Source organism: Juglans regia, chromosome 1 (genome assembly GCF_001411555.2).
Source record: "Juglans regia cultivar Chandler chromosome 1, Walnut 2.0, whole genome shotgun sequence".
Lineage (NCBI taxonomy): Eukaryota > Viridiplantae > Streptophyta > Magnoliopsida > Fagales > Juglandaceae > Juglans > Juglans regia.
In genome coordinates this window covers 13484933-13502311 of record NC_049901.1, presented here as the reverse complement: position 1 = coordinate 13502311, position 17379 = coordinate 13484933, and the positions used below count along the sequence as shown (strand labels likewise).

Here is a 17379-nt window from a genome sequence, read left to right as displayed (position 1 = left end):
TGTATGACACAAAAAATTCAAAGTAAATGATATTTAACTCCTAAAGAATTATTCTTACATTGAAATCTTTCAATTCTCTTACTACTTGTCTTTAAAGTTTTACAACAATATTAATTAAAATTAATATTTATTTAAACAATTTTAATTTAGATAAATGACATAATATCTGTATCAGGGGCCGAACTGTCTTGGATAGGTTTCTCCCGTTTACAAGACACACTCTCATTCTTTCTCATCTAAAACCCCCTAGATTGGAAGTGTCGGTTTAGAGATTACGCTCGAGCAGATCAAACACAAATCCTTGGGTTTTCATGGTCAAATAGGTTGTGTTGTTATAATCACTTTTTTTTTATATGATTCATCTCGGCTCAAAAATTGGTTCAACTTCAATCATTACTACCTCCTCTACACAAAAATTCACAACCCCAAATTCCTCAACTTCAAGCCCTATAAGTCAACCAAACCACGACCAATCACATCATTCATCAATTCACCTTGCTTTCACAAACCTATCTATCGTCTAACCCTCTCATTTCAACTAACCCAACTTCATCTTCAAGACCCTCTACAAATTGAACACTTTTGAAATGAAGTTCATGTTCATCAGTCAATATACACAGAAAAACTCCTGAATTATTTTTACATGAACAAAACTCATCCTTTGAGTACTATAATGGTTGTCCAATGATCACTTAATGTGAAAAAAGACCCATTTCACCTTTAAGAAGATGACGAATAAATTCTTGATCCTAAAGTACCATATCTAAGTGCAGTTGATTCTTTGATGTATCTTGCAAATTGCACACAACCAAATATTGTATTTTCAATTAATTTACTAACAAGATATTGTTCTTCACCAACTAGATAGTATTGGACTAAGGGTAAAACATATTCTACACTATCTTCGTGGAACAGTTGACATGTGATTGTTTTGTGCAAAATGATCCAATCCTCAATTAATTAATTATGCGGACTTAGGTTACCTTCCGCATAAAGGAAGATCACAAATAAGATACCTATTTACTTGAGGTGATATTGCTATTTCATGGAGATCTGTCAAGCAAACATCCACTCAGATATTATTGCAATTCATGATGCAAGCCAGGAACGCATTTGGTTAAGATCAATAGTTCGACACATTTGAGAAAATTTTAGTTTATCCACAATAAAAAATAGCCCAACAATATTATATGAAAATAATGCTACTTGCATCACACAAATCAGGGGAGGCTATATCAAAGGTGGTAGAACCAAGCATATATTACCAAAGTTCTTTTTTACACATGAGCTCCAGAAGAACGATGATATTGATATTAAACAAATATGATTTTGTGATATTTTGGCATATTTATTCACTAAAGCATTACCAACTGCAACATTTAAGAAATCGGTATACAAAATTGGAATGGGTCAATGCAATGGTATTTGATCATAAACGATTGAAGCTCTACACAATTTTGAAGAGGAGAAAATAAGCAAAGAGATTGTACTTTGTTTTCCTTTGTTAAGGTTTTCTTTCATTGGGTTTTCCTTTGCAAGGTTTTAACGAGACAATCTTACAGCATTGTAAAATAAACAAGAATATTATACTATTTTTCCTTCACAACTGACTTTTCCCCGTCAGGTTTTTCTTTTGCAAGGTTTTAACCAGGCATGTTCTTTGTGTATAGTCATCCAAGTGGGAGTGTTATAAATATATACATGAACTTGGTAGATGACCATTTAGATTCCACCTTTTAGAATTCTATCACATTATGTATCAACTCTTGAGACTCTTAAAATTTATGGATGTATCTCATTAATTCATATATCACTCTTTCATATTCTTTATCCCTATAAAATGGTGTCTTGGGGATCATTCATATGACACACGAAATTCAAAGTAAATGATATTAAATTTCTAAACAGCTACTCTTACGTTGCAATCTTCTATTATTTTACTACTCTTAAAAGTTCTACAACAATGTTAATTAAAATTAATATTTATTTAAAATTTTTTAACTTAGATGAAGGATAGAATATCTGTATCAGGGGTTGGATTGTCTCGGATAGGTTTCTCCCGTTTAGAAGACACACTTGCACTTTTCTTTAGCTAAAACCACAAAATCCTAGGGTTTGCATGGTCAATTGGGTTGTACTGTTGTAACCACTTCTTTTTATATGATTCATCTCGGCTCAAGAATTGGTTTAACTTCAATTACTATTGTTCCTCTCTAAACACAAACATAAATTCACAACCCGAAATTCTTTAACTCCAAGCTCCGTAAGTCAGTCAAACGACTACCAATCACATCATTAATGAATTCACCCTCCTTTTGCAAACCACTCTATCATCAATACCTCGTTTGCTTTCGTAGATAAGATGAGATGAATTGAGATTAAAGTTAAAATTTGAATAAAATATTATTAAAATATATTTTTTTACTATTATTTTTATTTTGAGATTTGAAAAAGTTGAATTATTTATTTTATTTTTTGTGAAAATTTGGAAAAGTTATAATGATTTGATGAGATGAGATGAGTTGAAAGGAGTTGGGAAAACAAACGAGGCCTAACACTCATATTTCAACTAACTCAACTTCATGTATCTTCAAAACCGTCTGAAAATTGAGCACTTTTCAAATGGATTTCTCGTCCACAGTCAACATATGGTGAAAAAGTCCTTAAGCACTTTTACATGGACAAAACTCATCTTTCGAGTACTCCAATGGTTATCCGATCTCTTCATATTAAAAAAAAAAACCCATTTCGCCCTCAAGAAGACGCAAAGAAATTCTTGATCTTAAAGTACAATTAATTATTTTATGTATCTTGCAAATTGCAAATAACCAGATATTGCATTTTTAGTTAACTTCCTAGCAATATATAGTTCTGCATTAAGTAGAATGCATTGGAATGAGGTCAAACATATTCTATGTTATCTTCGTGGAATAGTTGACATGTGATTGTTCTATCCAAAACGATCCAATCCTCAATTAATTGGTTATGCAGACTTAGGTTACCTTTTTGATTCGTATAAAGGAAGATCACAAAGAGGATACCTATTTACATGGGGAGGTAATGCTATTCATGGAGATTTGTCAAATAAATATTAGTTGCTACTTCTTTCAAACACTCAGGGATTATTGCAATTCGTGAAACAGGCTGACAACACATTTGGTTAAGATCAATAATTCAATACATTGAAGAAAAGCTTGGTTTATCCACAATAAAAAAAAATATCTTGACAATACTATATGAAGATAATATTGCTTGTATCACACAAATCAGAGGAGACTACATTAAAGGTGGTAGAACCAAACATATCTCGCCAAAGTTCTATTATACATATGAGATCTAGAAAAGCGGTGATATTGATGTTAAGCAAATACGATCATGTGATAATTTGGCGGATATATTCACTAAATCATTACCAATTGCAACATTTAAGAAGTTGGTACACAAAATTGAAATGGGTCAACTAGATGTTTTATTATAAACGATCGGAGCTCTACATACGTTTGAGGGGGAAAATATAATCATACGGATTATTTTTTTCTTACCTTTTTGCTAAGGTTTTTTTATATTGAGTTTTCCTTTGAAGGGTTTTAACTAGACAATTCTACAGCATTCCAAGGTACATAAGAATATTGTACTATTTTTTCTTAGCCATTGATTTTTTTTATCGATTTTTTCTTTACCATGATTTTAACGATGCATGTTCTTTATGTATGGTCATTCAAGGGGAAGTATTATAAATATATACATGAACTTGGTGAATAAACTCTACCACATTCATGTATGGTCATTGAAGGAGGTATGTTTAGTTCCATATTTTAAAATTCTACCATATTCATGTATAAACTCATGAGATTCTTAAAATTCATGAATGTATCTCATTAATTCATGTATCACCCTTTCATATTCCTTAGCCCTATAAAATTGTTTTTTGAAGATTATTCGTATGACACAAGAAATTCAAAATAAATAATAGTAAACTCTTGAAAAGCTACTCTTACATTGCAATCTTTCTATTCTCTTACTACTTATTATAAGAGTTTTAGAACAATATTAATTAAAATTAATAGTTATTAAAATAATTTTAATTTAGATAAAGGACTGAATATCTGTATCAGGGGCCGGACTGTCTCATATTAGTTTCTCCAATTTACAATACACATTCCTACTATTTCTCATCTAAAATCCCTAGATCGAAAGTGTCTGTTGGGAGTTCACGCTCAAGCAGATTAAACATGAAATTCTAGGGTTTTCATGGTCAATTGGATTGTGTTGTTGTAAACATTTCTTTCTATAAGATTCGTCTCGGCTCAAGAATGGGTTTAACTTCAATCACTACTACCCCTCTATACACACAAACATAAATTCACAACACGAAATTCCTCAACTCCAAGCTCTGTAAGCCATTCAAACCACTTCCAATTACATCTTTAATCAATTCACCCAACTTTGATAAACCACTCTATCGTCTAACACTCCCATTTCAACTAACCAAACTTCATGTATCTTAATGACCCTCTACAAATTGAATATTTTTCAAATGAATTTCTTGTCCATCAGTCAACATATACAGAAAAAGTCATGAAACACTTTTACATAGACAAAACTCATCCTTTGAGTACTCTAAGAGCACTCCCTATTGATTATTCATCATATCCTTTAAAATACATCATCAAAACTCATTTTTTCTATTTTATATAATGACTTTTATAATATATCATACATCAATTTATCTATTTTTTCTTCATATCATTTAAATATTATATTTTTTAGTATTTTTTATTCATTTCATCAAAATATAAATTAATTAAAATAAAAAGAATAGATTATATAATTAAATTAATCCAAATTAGAGAGTCCTTTCTTTCCGGACATATGAGAGTGTATATATATATATATATATATATTTGATATTGAAATTAATGTTGCTGAGGAGAGTATAGGAGACACGCAAGAAAACACACGAAATGGAGGTGCAGAGTGCATGAGAAACATTGGGTGGAAGACAAGCATATGAGAGAGAAATAATTAAAAAATTATTTACAATTGTGAACAGTTACTACTAAGTGTAGCGGTAACACTATGGTCAACTAGAAATTATAAATGAAATAGATCATCCTTTGGATACCACTTTTATATTATTTTCTTCCAATTATACAGAAATAGGGGTTTTACATAACCCATTGGGAGTGCTCTAATGGTTGTTCGATCATTTCAAGTGAAAAAATACCCATTTTGTCCTCAAGAAGACAGTGAAGAAATTCTTGATCCTGAAGTACCATATCTAAGTTTAGTCGATGCTTCGAAGTATCTTGTAAATGACAATATTGCAGTTTTAGTTAACTTACTAGCAAAATATTGTTTTTCACCAACTAGATGACATTGGAATGAGGGTCACACATATTCTACACTATCGTTGTGGGACAATTGACATACGATTGTTTTGTCCAAAATAAACCAATCCTCAATTAATTGGTTATGTAGACTTAGGTTTTCTTTTTGATCCGCATAAAGGAATATCACAAATAAGATACCTATTCACTTAGGGTGGTATTGTTATTTCATGGAGATCTATCAAGCAAACATTCGTTGTTATGTCTTCCAATCACTTTGAGATTATTGCAATTCATGAAGCATGCTGATGATACATTTGGTTAAGATCAATAATTCAACACGTTCAAGAAAAATGTGGTTTATCCACAATCAAAGATAGTCCAATAATATTATATGAAAATAATGCTACTTGTATCACACAAATCAGGGGAGACTATATCAAAGATGCTAGAACCAAACATATCTAGCCAAAGTTGTTTTTTACACATGAATTTTAGAAAAACGATGATATTGATGTTAAGTAAATACTATCATGTGATAATTTGACGAATTTATTCTCTAAAGCATTATCAACTAAAACATTTTATAAGTTGGTACACAAAATTGGAATGAGTCAACTCAAGGATATTTTATTATAAACGATTAAAGCTCTATATACTTTTGAGCAGGAGAAAATAAGCAAATGTATTGTACTTTTTTCCTTTGCCAAGTTTTTTTCTCATTGAGTTTTCCTTTGAAGGGTTTTAGCGAGGCAATCTTATAGCATTCGAAGGTACACAATAATATTATACTATTTTTCCTTCGACATTGTTTTTTTTTCCTTGGGAAGGTTTTAACGATGCATGTTCTTTATGTATGGTCTTCTAAGTGATAGTGTTATAAGTATTTACATGAACTTGTTGGATGACGATTTAGATTCCACCTTTTAGAATTCTACCACATTCATGTATCAACTCTTGAGATTCTTAAAATTAATAAATATATTTCATTAATTCATGTATCACCATTACATATTCCTTATCACCATAAAATGGTGTCTTGAGGATCATTCGTAGGACACAAGAAATTCAAAGTAATGATATGAAACTCCTGAGGAGCTACTCTTATATTGCAATCTTTCTATTTTCTTACTATTTCTCTTAAAAGTTTAGCAACAATATTAATTAAAATTAGAGTAATGCTATATACAGTCGTGGACTGCATAAGCACCGTGCAATCATTTTGAGAAAGAGTGGGCTTCACTATTAAAAAATTAATTTTTTCATGTGAGTCTCATATTTACTAATTTTTTGAAAGAGATTACACGGCGCTTGCATACTCCATGACTGCAAATATCATTTCTCTTAAAATTAATATTTATTGAAACAATTTTAATTTTGATAAAGGACATAATATCTGCATCAGGAGCCGAACTATTTCAGATAGGTTTCTCCCGTTTACAATACACACTCTCACTCTTTCTTATCTAAAACCCTCAAACTGAAAGTGTGTTTAGAGTTCACGCTTGAGCAGATCAAACACAAAATCCTAATGTTTTCATGGTCAATTGGGTTGTGTTGTTGTAACCATTTTTTTTATTTGATTCATCTCAGTTCAAAAATAGGTTCAACTTCAATCATTATTGCCTTTGTCTACACAAAAATTTACCACCCCAAATTCCTCAACTTCAAGCCATGTAAGTCAATCAAACCACCCTCAATCACATCATTCATCAGTTCACCCTACTTTCACAAACCACTCTACCGTCTAACACTCTCATTTCAACTAATCCAACTTCATGTATCTTTAAGATTCTATGCAAATTGAACACTTTCAAATGGAGTTTTGTCGCTCAGTCAACATATACAGAAAAAAGACTCGAAAATTTTTACGTGGACAAAGCTCATCTTTTGAGTACTCTAATGGTTTTCCGATCACTTGATGTGAAAAAGATAAATTTCTCCCACAAGAAGACAGTTGATGTTTGATGTACCATATCAAAGTGCAGTTGATGTTTGATGTATCTTGCAAATTGCACACAACCAGATATTGCATTTTCAGTTAACTTTCTAGAAATATACTTTTCTTCACCAACTAGAAGGCATTGAAATGACGGTTAAACATATTCTACCTTATCTTCATGGAACAATTGACATGTAATTATTTTGTCAAAAAGGATCCAATCTTTAGTTAATTGGTTGTGCAGGCTTAAGTTACATTTCTAATTCGCATAAAAGAAGATCATAAGCAGAATACCTATTCACTTGGGGTGGTGCTGCTATTTCATGGAGATCTGTCAAGCAAACATTAACTGCTACTTCTTCCAACCACTCAAATATTATTGCAATTTATGAAGCAAATCGAGAATGCATCTAGCTAAGATTAGTAATTTAACACATTCGAGAAAAATGTGGTTTATCTACAATCAAAGATAGCCCAACAATAGTATATTAAGATAATACTGCTTGTATCACACAAATCATATGAGACTATATCAAAAGTGATAGAACCAAACATATCTCACCTAATATCTTTTATACACATGAACTCTAAAATAACTGTAATATTGATGTTAAGCAACTACGATCATGTGATAATTTGGTGAATTTATTATCTAAAACATTACCAATTACAACATTTAAGAAGTTGGTGTACAAATCAAAATGGGTCAACTCAATGACATTTTATCGTAAACGATTTAAGCTCTACATACTTTTGATAGGGAGAAAATAATCAAATGAATTGTACTTTTTTCCTTCACTAAGGTTTTTTCTTATTAAGTTTTGTTTTGAAGGGTTTAAACAATATAATCTTACAGCATTCCAAAGCACACGAGAATATTGTATATTTTTCCTTCTCCATTGATTTTTTTTTTTCCATCGTGTTTTTCCCTGGGCAAGGTTTTAACTATGCATGCTCTTTATGTATGGTCATCAATGGGTAGTGTTATAAATATATGCATGAACTTGATGGATGACCAGTTAGAAATTAGATTCCACCTTTTAGAATTCTACTACATTCATGAATCAACTCTTGAGATTCTTAAAATTTATGAATATATCTCATTAATTCATGTATCATTATTTTATATTTTTTATTCCTAAAAAATTGTGTCTTAAAGATCATTTGTATAATATAAAAAATTCAAAATAAATGATATTAAACTTATGAAGAGCTACTCTTATGTTGCAATCTTTCTAAACTTTTATTATTTCTCTTAAAAGTTTTATAATAATATTAATTAAAATTAATATTTATTTAAAAAAATTTAATTTCGATGAAAGAATATTGTATGGACCGACTATCTCGAGTAAGTTCCTCCCGTTTAGAAGACACTCGCACTCTTGCTCATCTAAAACCCCAGACCGGAAGTGTTTGTTTGGAGTTCACGCTCTTAAAATCAAAATACCAAATCCTAAGATTTCATGGTCAATACTCAATTGGGCTGAAGAATGACTTCATCTTCAATCACTACTACCTCTCTCTGCATACAGAAAGAAATTCACAATCCCAAATTTCTCAACTCCAAGCTCGGTAAATCATTTAAATCACCACCAATCTCATCCTTCATCAATTCAACCTGCTTTCACAAATCACTCAATCGTCTATCACTCCCATTTCGACTAACCCGACTCCGTGTATCTGCAAGACCCTCTCACCTCCTCACTCACTTCTCTCAAACCTCCAGTTTTAGCGTGCCCACTTCAAAGCTCTCAAATTTGGATTATTCTCTCTCGCCCCAGAAAACCATTTCTAAATTTTTGTCAGAGAAGATAGTGGTTTTGCTTATTGGTATATTAACTTTTATGGGGTGCCGTAAAACTGGAGCAGCTATAGCACTAACGGCTCAAACAAGTAGTTCTGCTGCAAATATGGAGGAAAAGATAGATACTCAGAAAGGGCAAGGTGATGAGGAGGAGATGTGTGAGAAGGTTTTGGAGAAGGACCCAAGAAATGTCAAGGCTTTGAAGGTGGTTTTATATGGGAAAATGAGGAGAGGGAAGCCAAAGGAGGCTGTGCAGTACGTGGAGAGGTTGATTAAAGAGGAGCCTGACGAGGTTGAATGGAGGCTGTTGATGGCGCATTGTTATGAGATGATGGGTCAATTGAGTAAGGCTAAGAGACTGTTTAAGGAAATCTTGGAGGAGACGCCTCTCTTACTCAGAGCTTTACATGTATGGTTCATGGATTTTAATTTTTGTTTGGAAGTTTTTAAAACTTTGTTGCCGCTTCCATGCTTATGATTTTGTAGGTGTATCAAGTGTAATTAGTTACATATATACAGAATGAATTGGACACATCACTTTTAAGCTATATTGAATGTCTATATATCTATGAAGGCGGACTAGAATTTGAGATAGATGTGTGAAGAACAATTACTTTGGTTGGTAAGCCGCGTACTGGGGAGTCTTTGAGACTGGTTTAGGACTTTGTAAGCGGGACATATGTTCTGTCAGTAGTCTGTTCATTATTCTTTGGTACGTGTGAAAATTCACATTGCAAACGCTAATTAGGTTCACACGTGTATTTTTCTAGTACTGTGAGATATGGAAACTTCTTCAGAGGAGCTTCAACTGGTTGCTGCCACTATTCTTTTTACACTCATTTATTTCCCCAACTTCCATAAGAAACTATCGTCTCTCCATGTTCATACACGTGGTATGATGTGAGATTTCTATTATTCTAGACATAGATCATTAAAATCTTTTCCTCTTTTTTAGTTTTTGTTTCTCTTGAAAATTAACACCAGGGGAGTTAAGGTTGAGGTAAATCTTTGAGGGAGGGTAACTTATATTAAAGGAAAAAGAGAAAAAAAATGAAGAACCTTTGGGGTGAATGGATGCACTTCAGAAAAATTTGAACGGAAATTGCTTTTGGTGGCAGCTAAAATTATTTTTGAGGCCCATCATGTCATGTCCGAAAAATCACTATTTTCTAATTCTTGCTTGTCATGAATTTAATACTTTCGATTTTGTCTGTTCAATTAACCAAGAAGGATGTTGCCATCCATGACATTCTTCTGCTTGGAAGTTGAACTGTTGCCTTAAAGAACGTACTTTGATAGGGTAGGTGCTCTGTTATTTTTAGTTAAAAGTAAAGTGAATCTTGTTGTAGTGTGTAGATGGTTGGGAAAAGGGAGCCCTTGTAGCCTGTTGGCACCTGCAATTTCACTGATCTCTCAACTGGTTATATTTTTGAATAGTTAAATTGAAACAGTTTTATTAATAACCAGGTAAATAACATTCGGGAATCAACTGGCCGTCGGTAGTGATTCTGTTTATAAAATTTTCCCAATAGTAGTCTAAGAAGAATCTACTGGCTTTTTGTTATTAAAAAGCCAATCGACAGATAGTATGTATGCAAAAGGTCATATGGAAGTTTCCGTGTGCTACTTGGACTCTAAGGCCTCGTTTGCTTTCAAGACTATAACCCAAAACTTTGAAAACCTCTCATCTCATCATTACGACTTTCCCAAATTCCCACCCAAAATAAAATAAATAATTCAACTTTTTCAAATCCCAAAACAAAAATAATATTAAAAAATATATACAATATTTTTATTTAAATTTTTAATTTGAATCTCAACTTATCTCATCTTAGAAAACAAACGAGACCTAAAAGAGAAATGCTAGTTTCATCTTTTTCTGTCTTATCAATAAATTATTTATTCAAAATATGTGAAAGTTTGCTCTAGATGTGCTTTGAGAAGAAATTTCTTCAGTGTTTTCTCTGGGCAGATTTTTTAAGTTGCATCTTCAACAGACATAGTATGTAGGTTACCAGTTACTAGAGATCTTTTGACTATTGTTTATACTTTTTTTGTTTTTAGTTGGGTTTTACCCTGGTATCTAGCTGGCTACATGCATCTTGAAAAGCATTTCATGGGTGTTTAATTTGTTCAAGGTCATCTGCATGTTTTATATGCATACTCCATAACAGATTTGTAAATGCATCACGATGCCTCTGTCTTGTTCGAGGTCTATACTTGAGCAATGAAACTCAAAGTTGTCCTCTTTCTACAGGGTCTGGCTTTGGTAATGCATAAGAACCATGAAGGCCCAGCTGTCTTGGAGATGCTGAATAAAGCTCTAGATATTGCTTGCCTTGAAAATAGAGAAACTGAGGCGAGGAATATCAAAATCCTAATTGCACAAATGCATGTTGTAGAGGTGACTTGTAATCACTACTAGCTGCTTAAATTGGAAAACCTTTGACTTGGGGTGGGGGTGCTTGGATGTTTGCACCATTGAGATTATATCCTTCTATTGTGCTAGCATTGCATCTTGAGGAACAAATTGATATATTAATTGGCAGATATGTTATTCATAGAAAATATAAGATCTTCTCATTTGTTAAGTACTTATTTAATTGTATGCCTCATAGGGGGAATTGGATGAGGCATTGAAGAAGCTTCAAGATCTGGTCAATGAGAATCCTCGAGATTTTCGGCCTTATCTGTGCCAGGTGAGTCTATTTGCACTATTTGATTGCTGCTGCTAAAATTTGTGGGTTGGATTGCTATCATTTTCCATTTATCTAGTCAAATTACATAGTCAACACCCTGGATGGAGTTGTAGGCTCCTGACATATATATTTTTTTTTTATAAGTAATAAGTAGTTGTATTGATAAAGATAGGCATAGTCCAAGTACACCGGAGGTATACATAAGAATATACCAAATTAAGAACTAGAAACTGTTACAAGAATGTTTTGGAAGCTGAGACCATTTAACTCTAAAGCAATGACCCACATAAATAAAGTCTTCCAAAAAAATCTCCTAAAATCCTCCAAGGAACGTTCATGATCTTCAAAAAGTCATCATTTCGTTCGCTCCAAATACACCAGAAAATACAAATAGGAGCCATCTTCCACATTGCTGTAATCTGTGGTGTCCCTGTGATCCCTCGCCAGCTAGCTAGTAGTTTCATCACCCTTCCCGGCATTACCCAAGCTAGTTCCATACTGCTGAAAAAGTAGTTCCATATCTCCCTTGCAAAATCACAATGTAATAGTAAATGGTCTACCGATTCCCCACTCTTTTTGCACATACAACACCAGTCCATAATTATAATTCCTTTCCTTCTTAGATTATCAATGGTTAGGATCTTCCCTAGATCTGCTGTCCAAACAAAGAATGCAGCCTTGGGAGGTGCTTTAGTCCTCCAGATGTTCTTCCATGGAAAATAGGAAAGAACATCTTGTTTGGAGCAAACCGAGAATTTTCTTTTCTTAGAAGGTCTCCATTCCATCGTGTCTTCATCTGGATCTCCCACACTGATGTTATACTGCAGATTGAAGAACTCCTCCAACACACTCACTTCTCAATCTTGTGCCTCCCTAGTGAAGTTAATGTTTCACACCTGTAAACCATGACTAATTACCCTCACATCAGCCACCATAGCTTCCTTATCTCGTGCAATTCTAAAAATATTAGGATAAGCATCCTTAAGAGCCGAATCTCCCGCCCACACATCCTCCCAAAAGCTAATTCTTCTGCCATCCCCCAAACACAGCCGAGTATTTCTTGAATAATCCCCCCACCCTTGCCTTATATGCTTCCACAACCTAACCCCATAAGCCCCCCTCCCCTCATTAGAACACCAACCCCCTCTTGCACTCCCATACTTCGTATCAATCACCCATTTTCATAAGGCTTCCCTCTCATGATTATAACGCCACAACCATTTCCTTAATAGAGCCTTATTAAAGGACCTAACATTACAGACCTCCAACCCACCATCTCTCAATGGAGTACACACTCTATCCCAACCAACTAGATGAAATTTGAACTCATCTCCTAGACCACTCCACAGAAAATCGCGTTGAAGTTTCTCAATCCTAGATGCAATGCTCACCGGAAGGGGAAATAAAGACAAGAAATAAGTGGGAAGGTTAGAAAGAGTTATTTTTATAAGTGTGATTTGCCCCTCTTTCGATAAGTACAACATTTTCCACCCGGCTAACCTTCGCTCTAATTTCTCTAGTACCTCCTCCCAAATTGTCTTGGCTTTGAAATTTGCTCCCAATGGAAGACCAAGGTACTTCAATGATAGCGAAGAAACCACACAACCCAATATGCTGTCCAATCCTCTAATATTTCTTACCTCACCCACCACAACTATCTCTGTTTTAGCAAGGTTTATCTTTAATCCAGATGCCACTTCAAAACATAGTAAGATGGCCTTCAAAGATTGAATATGTTCTGCCCTATCCTCACAAAACAACAACGTATCATCTGCAAAAAAGAGATGAGAAATAGTGGTGGAACCATGATTAGCAGCCCCCACTAAAAATCCTGAAAAAAACCCTCCCTCTACTACAGCCGACACCATTCTACTAAGAGCCTCCATCACAAGCACAAATAAGAGCGGTGATAGTGGGTCACCTTGTCGTAGCCCCCGTGAACTATTAAAGAAACCCATAGGATCACCATTTACCAAAATCGAGAACCGAGCCATCGCCACACAATGCAATGCTGCATCCACTCCTGCCATCTTTCCCCAAAACCACATCTACTTTACAAATACAACAGAAAATTTCAGTTGACATGGTCATAGGCCTTCTCCATAGCTAGTTTGCATAAAATACCCGGTACTTCCCGACTTAAGCCTGCTGTCCAAGCATTCATTAGCTATAAGAACCGAGTCCAAAATTTGTCTCTCTCTCACAAAAGCATTTTGGGACTTCGAAATAATCTTATCCATAATGGTGCTCATCCTGTTGGCAAGGACCTTGGCAATTATCTTATACATACTAACCACAAGGCTAATGGGCCTGAAATCTTGCACCTCCATTGCACCAACTTTTTTAGGGAAAGTGCAATAAAAATAGCATTTAAACTTTTCTCAAATTTTCCAGACAAAAAAAATTCCTGAAAAACCTGCATAAGCTCCCCTCCCACCACCTCCCAACAAGTCTGGAAAATGCCATAGTAAAGCCATCTGGACCCGGCGCTTTATCCTTATTCAAGGCACCTGACATATGTGTTGGTATATTATGATTTTAGTGATAATTGAGAGTAGCAATTAGTGAGAATAAATATATAGACATTCTACTGAATGCACGTTACTTCTCAGCACCTATTGTATCAATTCAATAATAGATTAATAACATATTAATATCAATCATTACTGGATTATGAATTTATTATTGATCATACTCATAGTGATAAAAAAATAAGTTATTGTTGATCATATATAGAAAATCATTGCTGGATTAAGACATATTTTACAATGGACTCGTCTGTAACTCCCCCTTTCCGTATAAAGGAGTGTGACTGGCTTTCGTAACTTTGCCCTGTAAAGAGACCCAACTTGATAAAAATACCTAGTTTATCAAAAAATAAATTACCGAAAAAACATAACATAAAAATATAATCTCATAGCAGGAAAATTTAAAACTGAAAATCCCTTGACATATGATCTATGCCTGGCTGTCAGCTCGTCAAAACTATCTTTACCTGGACATTTGAAAAACATAAAACAACAAACAAACAAACAACCAAAATGAGTCAAATACTCAATAAGTAGCACATCATACAATAAACATAATAAACATAGGGTTTTCTTGAAAGGAGGGCATACTCAATACTTATACTAACATAAATATGGAACATGTACTACTCATAATTCATTAAGTTTGTCTTTCCTTTTCTTTAATGGCTAGCACACCTTAACCCCTGCGTGTAGGGTTGTGCTCGGACTGGTTGTGGCCACAAGGGGAACCGCTTAACTTAGCATAACATATTATGGTGGACCACGCTTAAGCCCATGACTTGCACATCCACCCATAACTGCATTGGCACCATGCATTTCTTATGGCCATTCTTAAAGCTTCTTTCATAACTTGTCTTTTATCTTTCTTTCCATGATGCATGAAGAACACATAATGACATCTTATCGTAATCATAAATGAAAATATATCATGATTCATGTAAAACATGTATTAGCAAAATATAAAAAATCACTTTCATCATAACTTGATAGGGGGTTCCAATAAAGGGCCATACATACATAATACTTTGAAAAAACATTGTTTACCGTACATGTAAGGGTATTATCATGCTGCTTACCTCTCTGCATCTATTGATAACAAACGTGTCAATAATCACGTACTTGAAATTGCTGGAAAAGGGTTGGACTTGATAGGGTGAGGCTGGTTCTTTTTTCAATCGTCTGAAATTGCAGCAGTTGTCTAGGGTTAGGGATTGGTTTTCTTGAAGAACATCACATGGGATTGCCATAAAAACTTTCCAGACTCATAGCAGCCTCTGCTTTTCTAGTTTTTAGGCCATACAATTCTTTTAATGAGACCTGAAAAACCTAATAATAGGGCTGTACGAATTTAACTCAGTTTGTTTTGAAAATGAGTTCTAGGAATCCTAATGGCTAGGAGTCCTAGGGTAAATATGTTGCTATTCTTTGGGTCCATTTAAGAGTCATAATTGGGGCTGGTTTCCGGTTATCACGAATTTAACAGCTAAAAATCAAATGGGCTTTGTCTAGAAAATACTTGGGCTTATCCATCCATATATGGACCTAATGGGCCAAATCTACTGTATTTTGAATCTAGGTCCATAATTTCATATCCAATCCTATGTCCTCAATACTAGATCCTCAAATAATAGCCTAAAAAGATTGGGCCCGTGGTCCAAACTTATAAAGCCTAAAAAAATTTTGGGTTTGGATGTTACAACGTCACTTCTTGCAATTCACGTTTTATTTTAACTCCACCTCCTTTTTTCCATGCCCCAGCCCTCTCTTTTCCTCTACCATAAAATTCCACAAGTTTGTCATATTTTACTCTCATTGGCACAGATAAATTGCACCTCTCCCTTTGGTTGCGGGGGCTTTGTTCTTGTTCAAGTTCTCTTGAAAAGATTTACCATTAAGGAACAAGCATCTATCAATGCCCAAACACAATGCGGCAATGCCCATTGTCTTTGTTGAATTGGTACAATTAATTGTATGGACTATATGATTTAAAGGAAGAATAATTCATTTTAGGATATAAAATCAATTTGGTATTACTGATCAAAAAAATAAATAAAATCAATTTGGTATTGCTCTAAAAACTTTACCCTCTATTTTGATGCCTTTACAGTGCCTGTTGTTTACCGCAATTACGACGGTTTCTTTATTTTGTGGCAGGGAGTTATATACAGCCTGCAGGATAAAGAGAAGGAAGCTGCTGAACAGTTCGAAACATATCGAGCTCTTGTGCCTGAAGAATTTCCACAAAGGGGATTTGTGGATGATGTTGTGTTGGCAGCAAAAGCCAAATCTCAGGAGCGGTTTCAAAAGGAGTTTAAATCCCCATATAATTAAAGCGTTCACACTTTTTATTTTTTGGATAACTAAGAATAAAACCATTCACTTTTTTTTTTCCTGCACATTGTATGGCTGGTAGCATTTCTGTGCGTAGAATATTGCGTTCGAGTGCAAAGCAGTTGCCATGTGTGAATGGTTTTACTTTGTAATAGTTTGGTCTGCAAACATGCATACCTGGGATGTTCTACATTAGAGTCTTGGTATGTTTCAAATGAGTTTTGGACAAATTGTTGTTGTATCAGATGATCTTAGTTGGGGTTTGTTTCATAATAGTGGGGCTGGTCAAATTCCAAGACAGTCTTATGTGGATATGGGGCAGTGCTAGTTAGTTCAGATGGGGCTTGCCTAAATGATATGGCGAGGACATTGGTTTTTGCTCCGGAGAAGCTTGAAATTAGAGATTGGGGGGCTGTATAGAGTATAATTGTTCATCTATAGGTTCTCCCCATTTGGGGTGAATTGTACATTATATGATCAAAGTAAATGATCAGAAACGGGCCTGTGTAGGATTTGTTCTTAGACTTGTGGTAGCTTAGCCGACCGAATTCTGTAGACATCTGTGCTTGATCGCCAAAATATGGCAAAAATCCATTTCCTGCTTTCTTTCTAAATCTTTTCAATCTTTTTGCTTCGATGAGGTAAATATGTTCAGTTAGGTTTGGCTTTGTTATTTTTGCCTATGATATAGATGTAAAGTAGGAATCATTTATATGGATTAATGGCGATCTCAGTGAGCGAA

The 17379-nt window shown here is 34.2% G+C and overlaps 1 protein-coding gene across 1 annotated transcript; it reads left to right on the top strand.

The window, feature by feature from the left end:
* Positions 1-8637: 8637 nt before the first annotated feature.
* Positions 8638-17159, top strand: LOC109005358 (protein SLOW GREEN 1, chloroplastic). The gene is made up of 4 exons (XM_018984273.2): positions 8638-9485; positions 11334-11480; positions 11695-11775; positions 16461-17159. The coding sequence occupies exons 1-4, from the start codon at positions 8763-8765 to the stop codon at positions 16635-16637; spliced, it is 1128 nt and encodes a 375-aa protein (XP_018839818.1). The 5' UTR covers positions 8638-8762; the 3' UTR covers positions 16638-17159.
* The last annotated feature ends 220 nt before the right edge of the window (positions 17160-17379 follow it).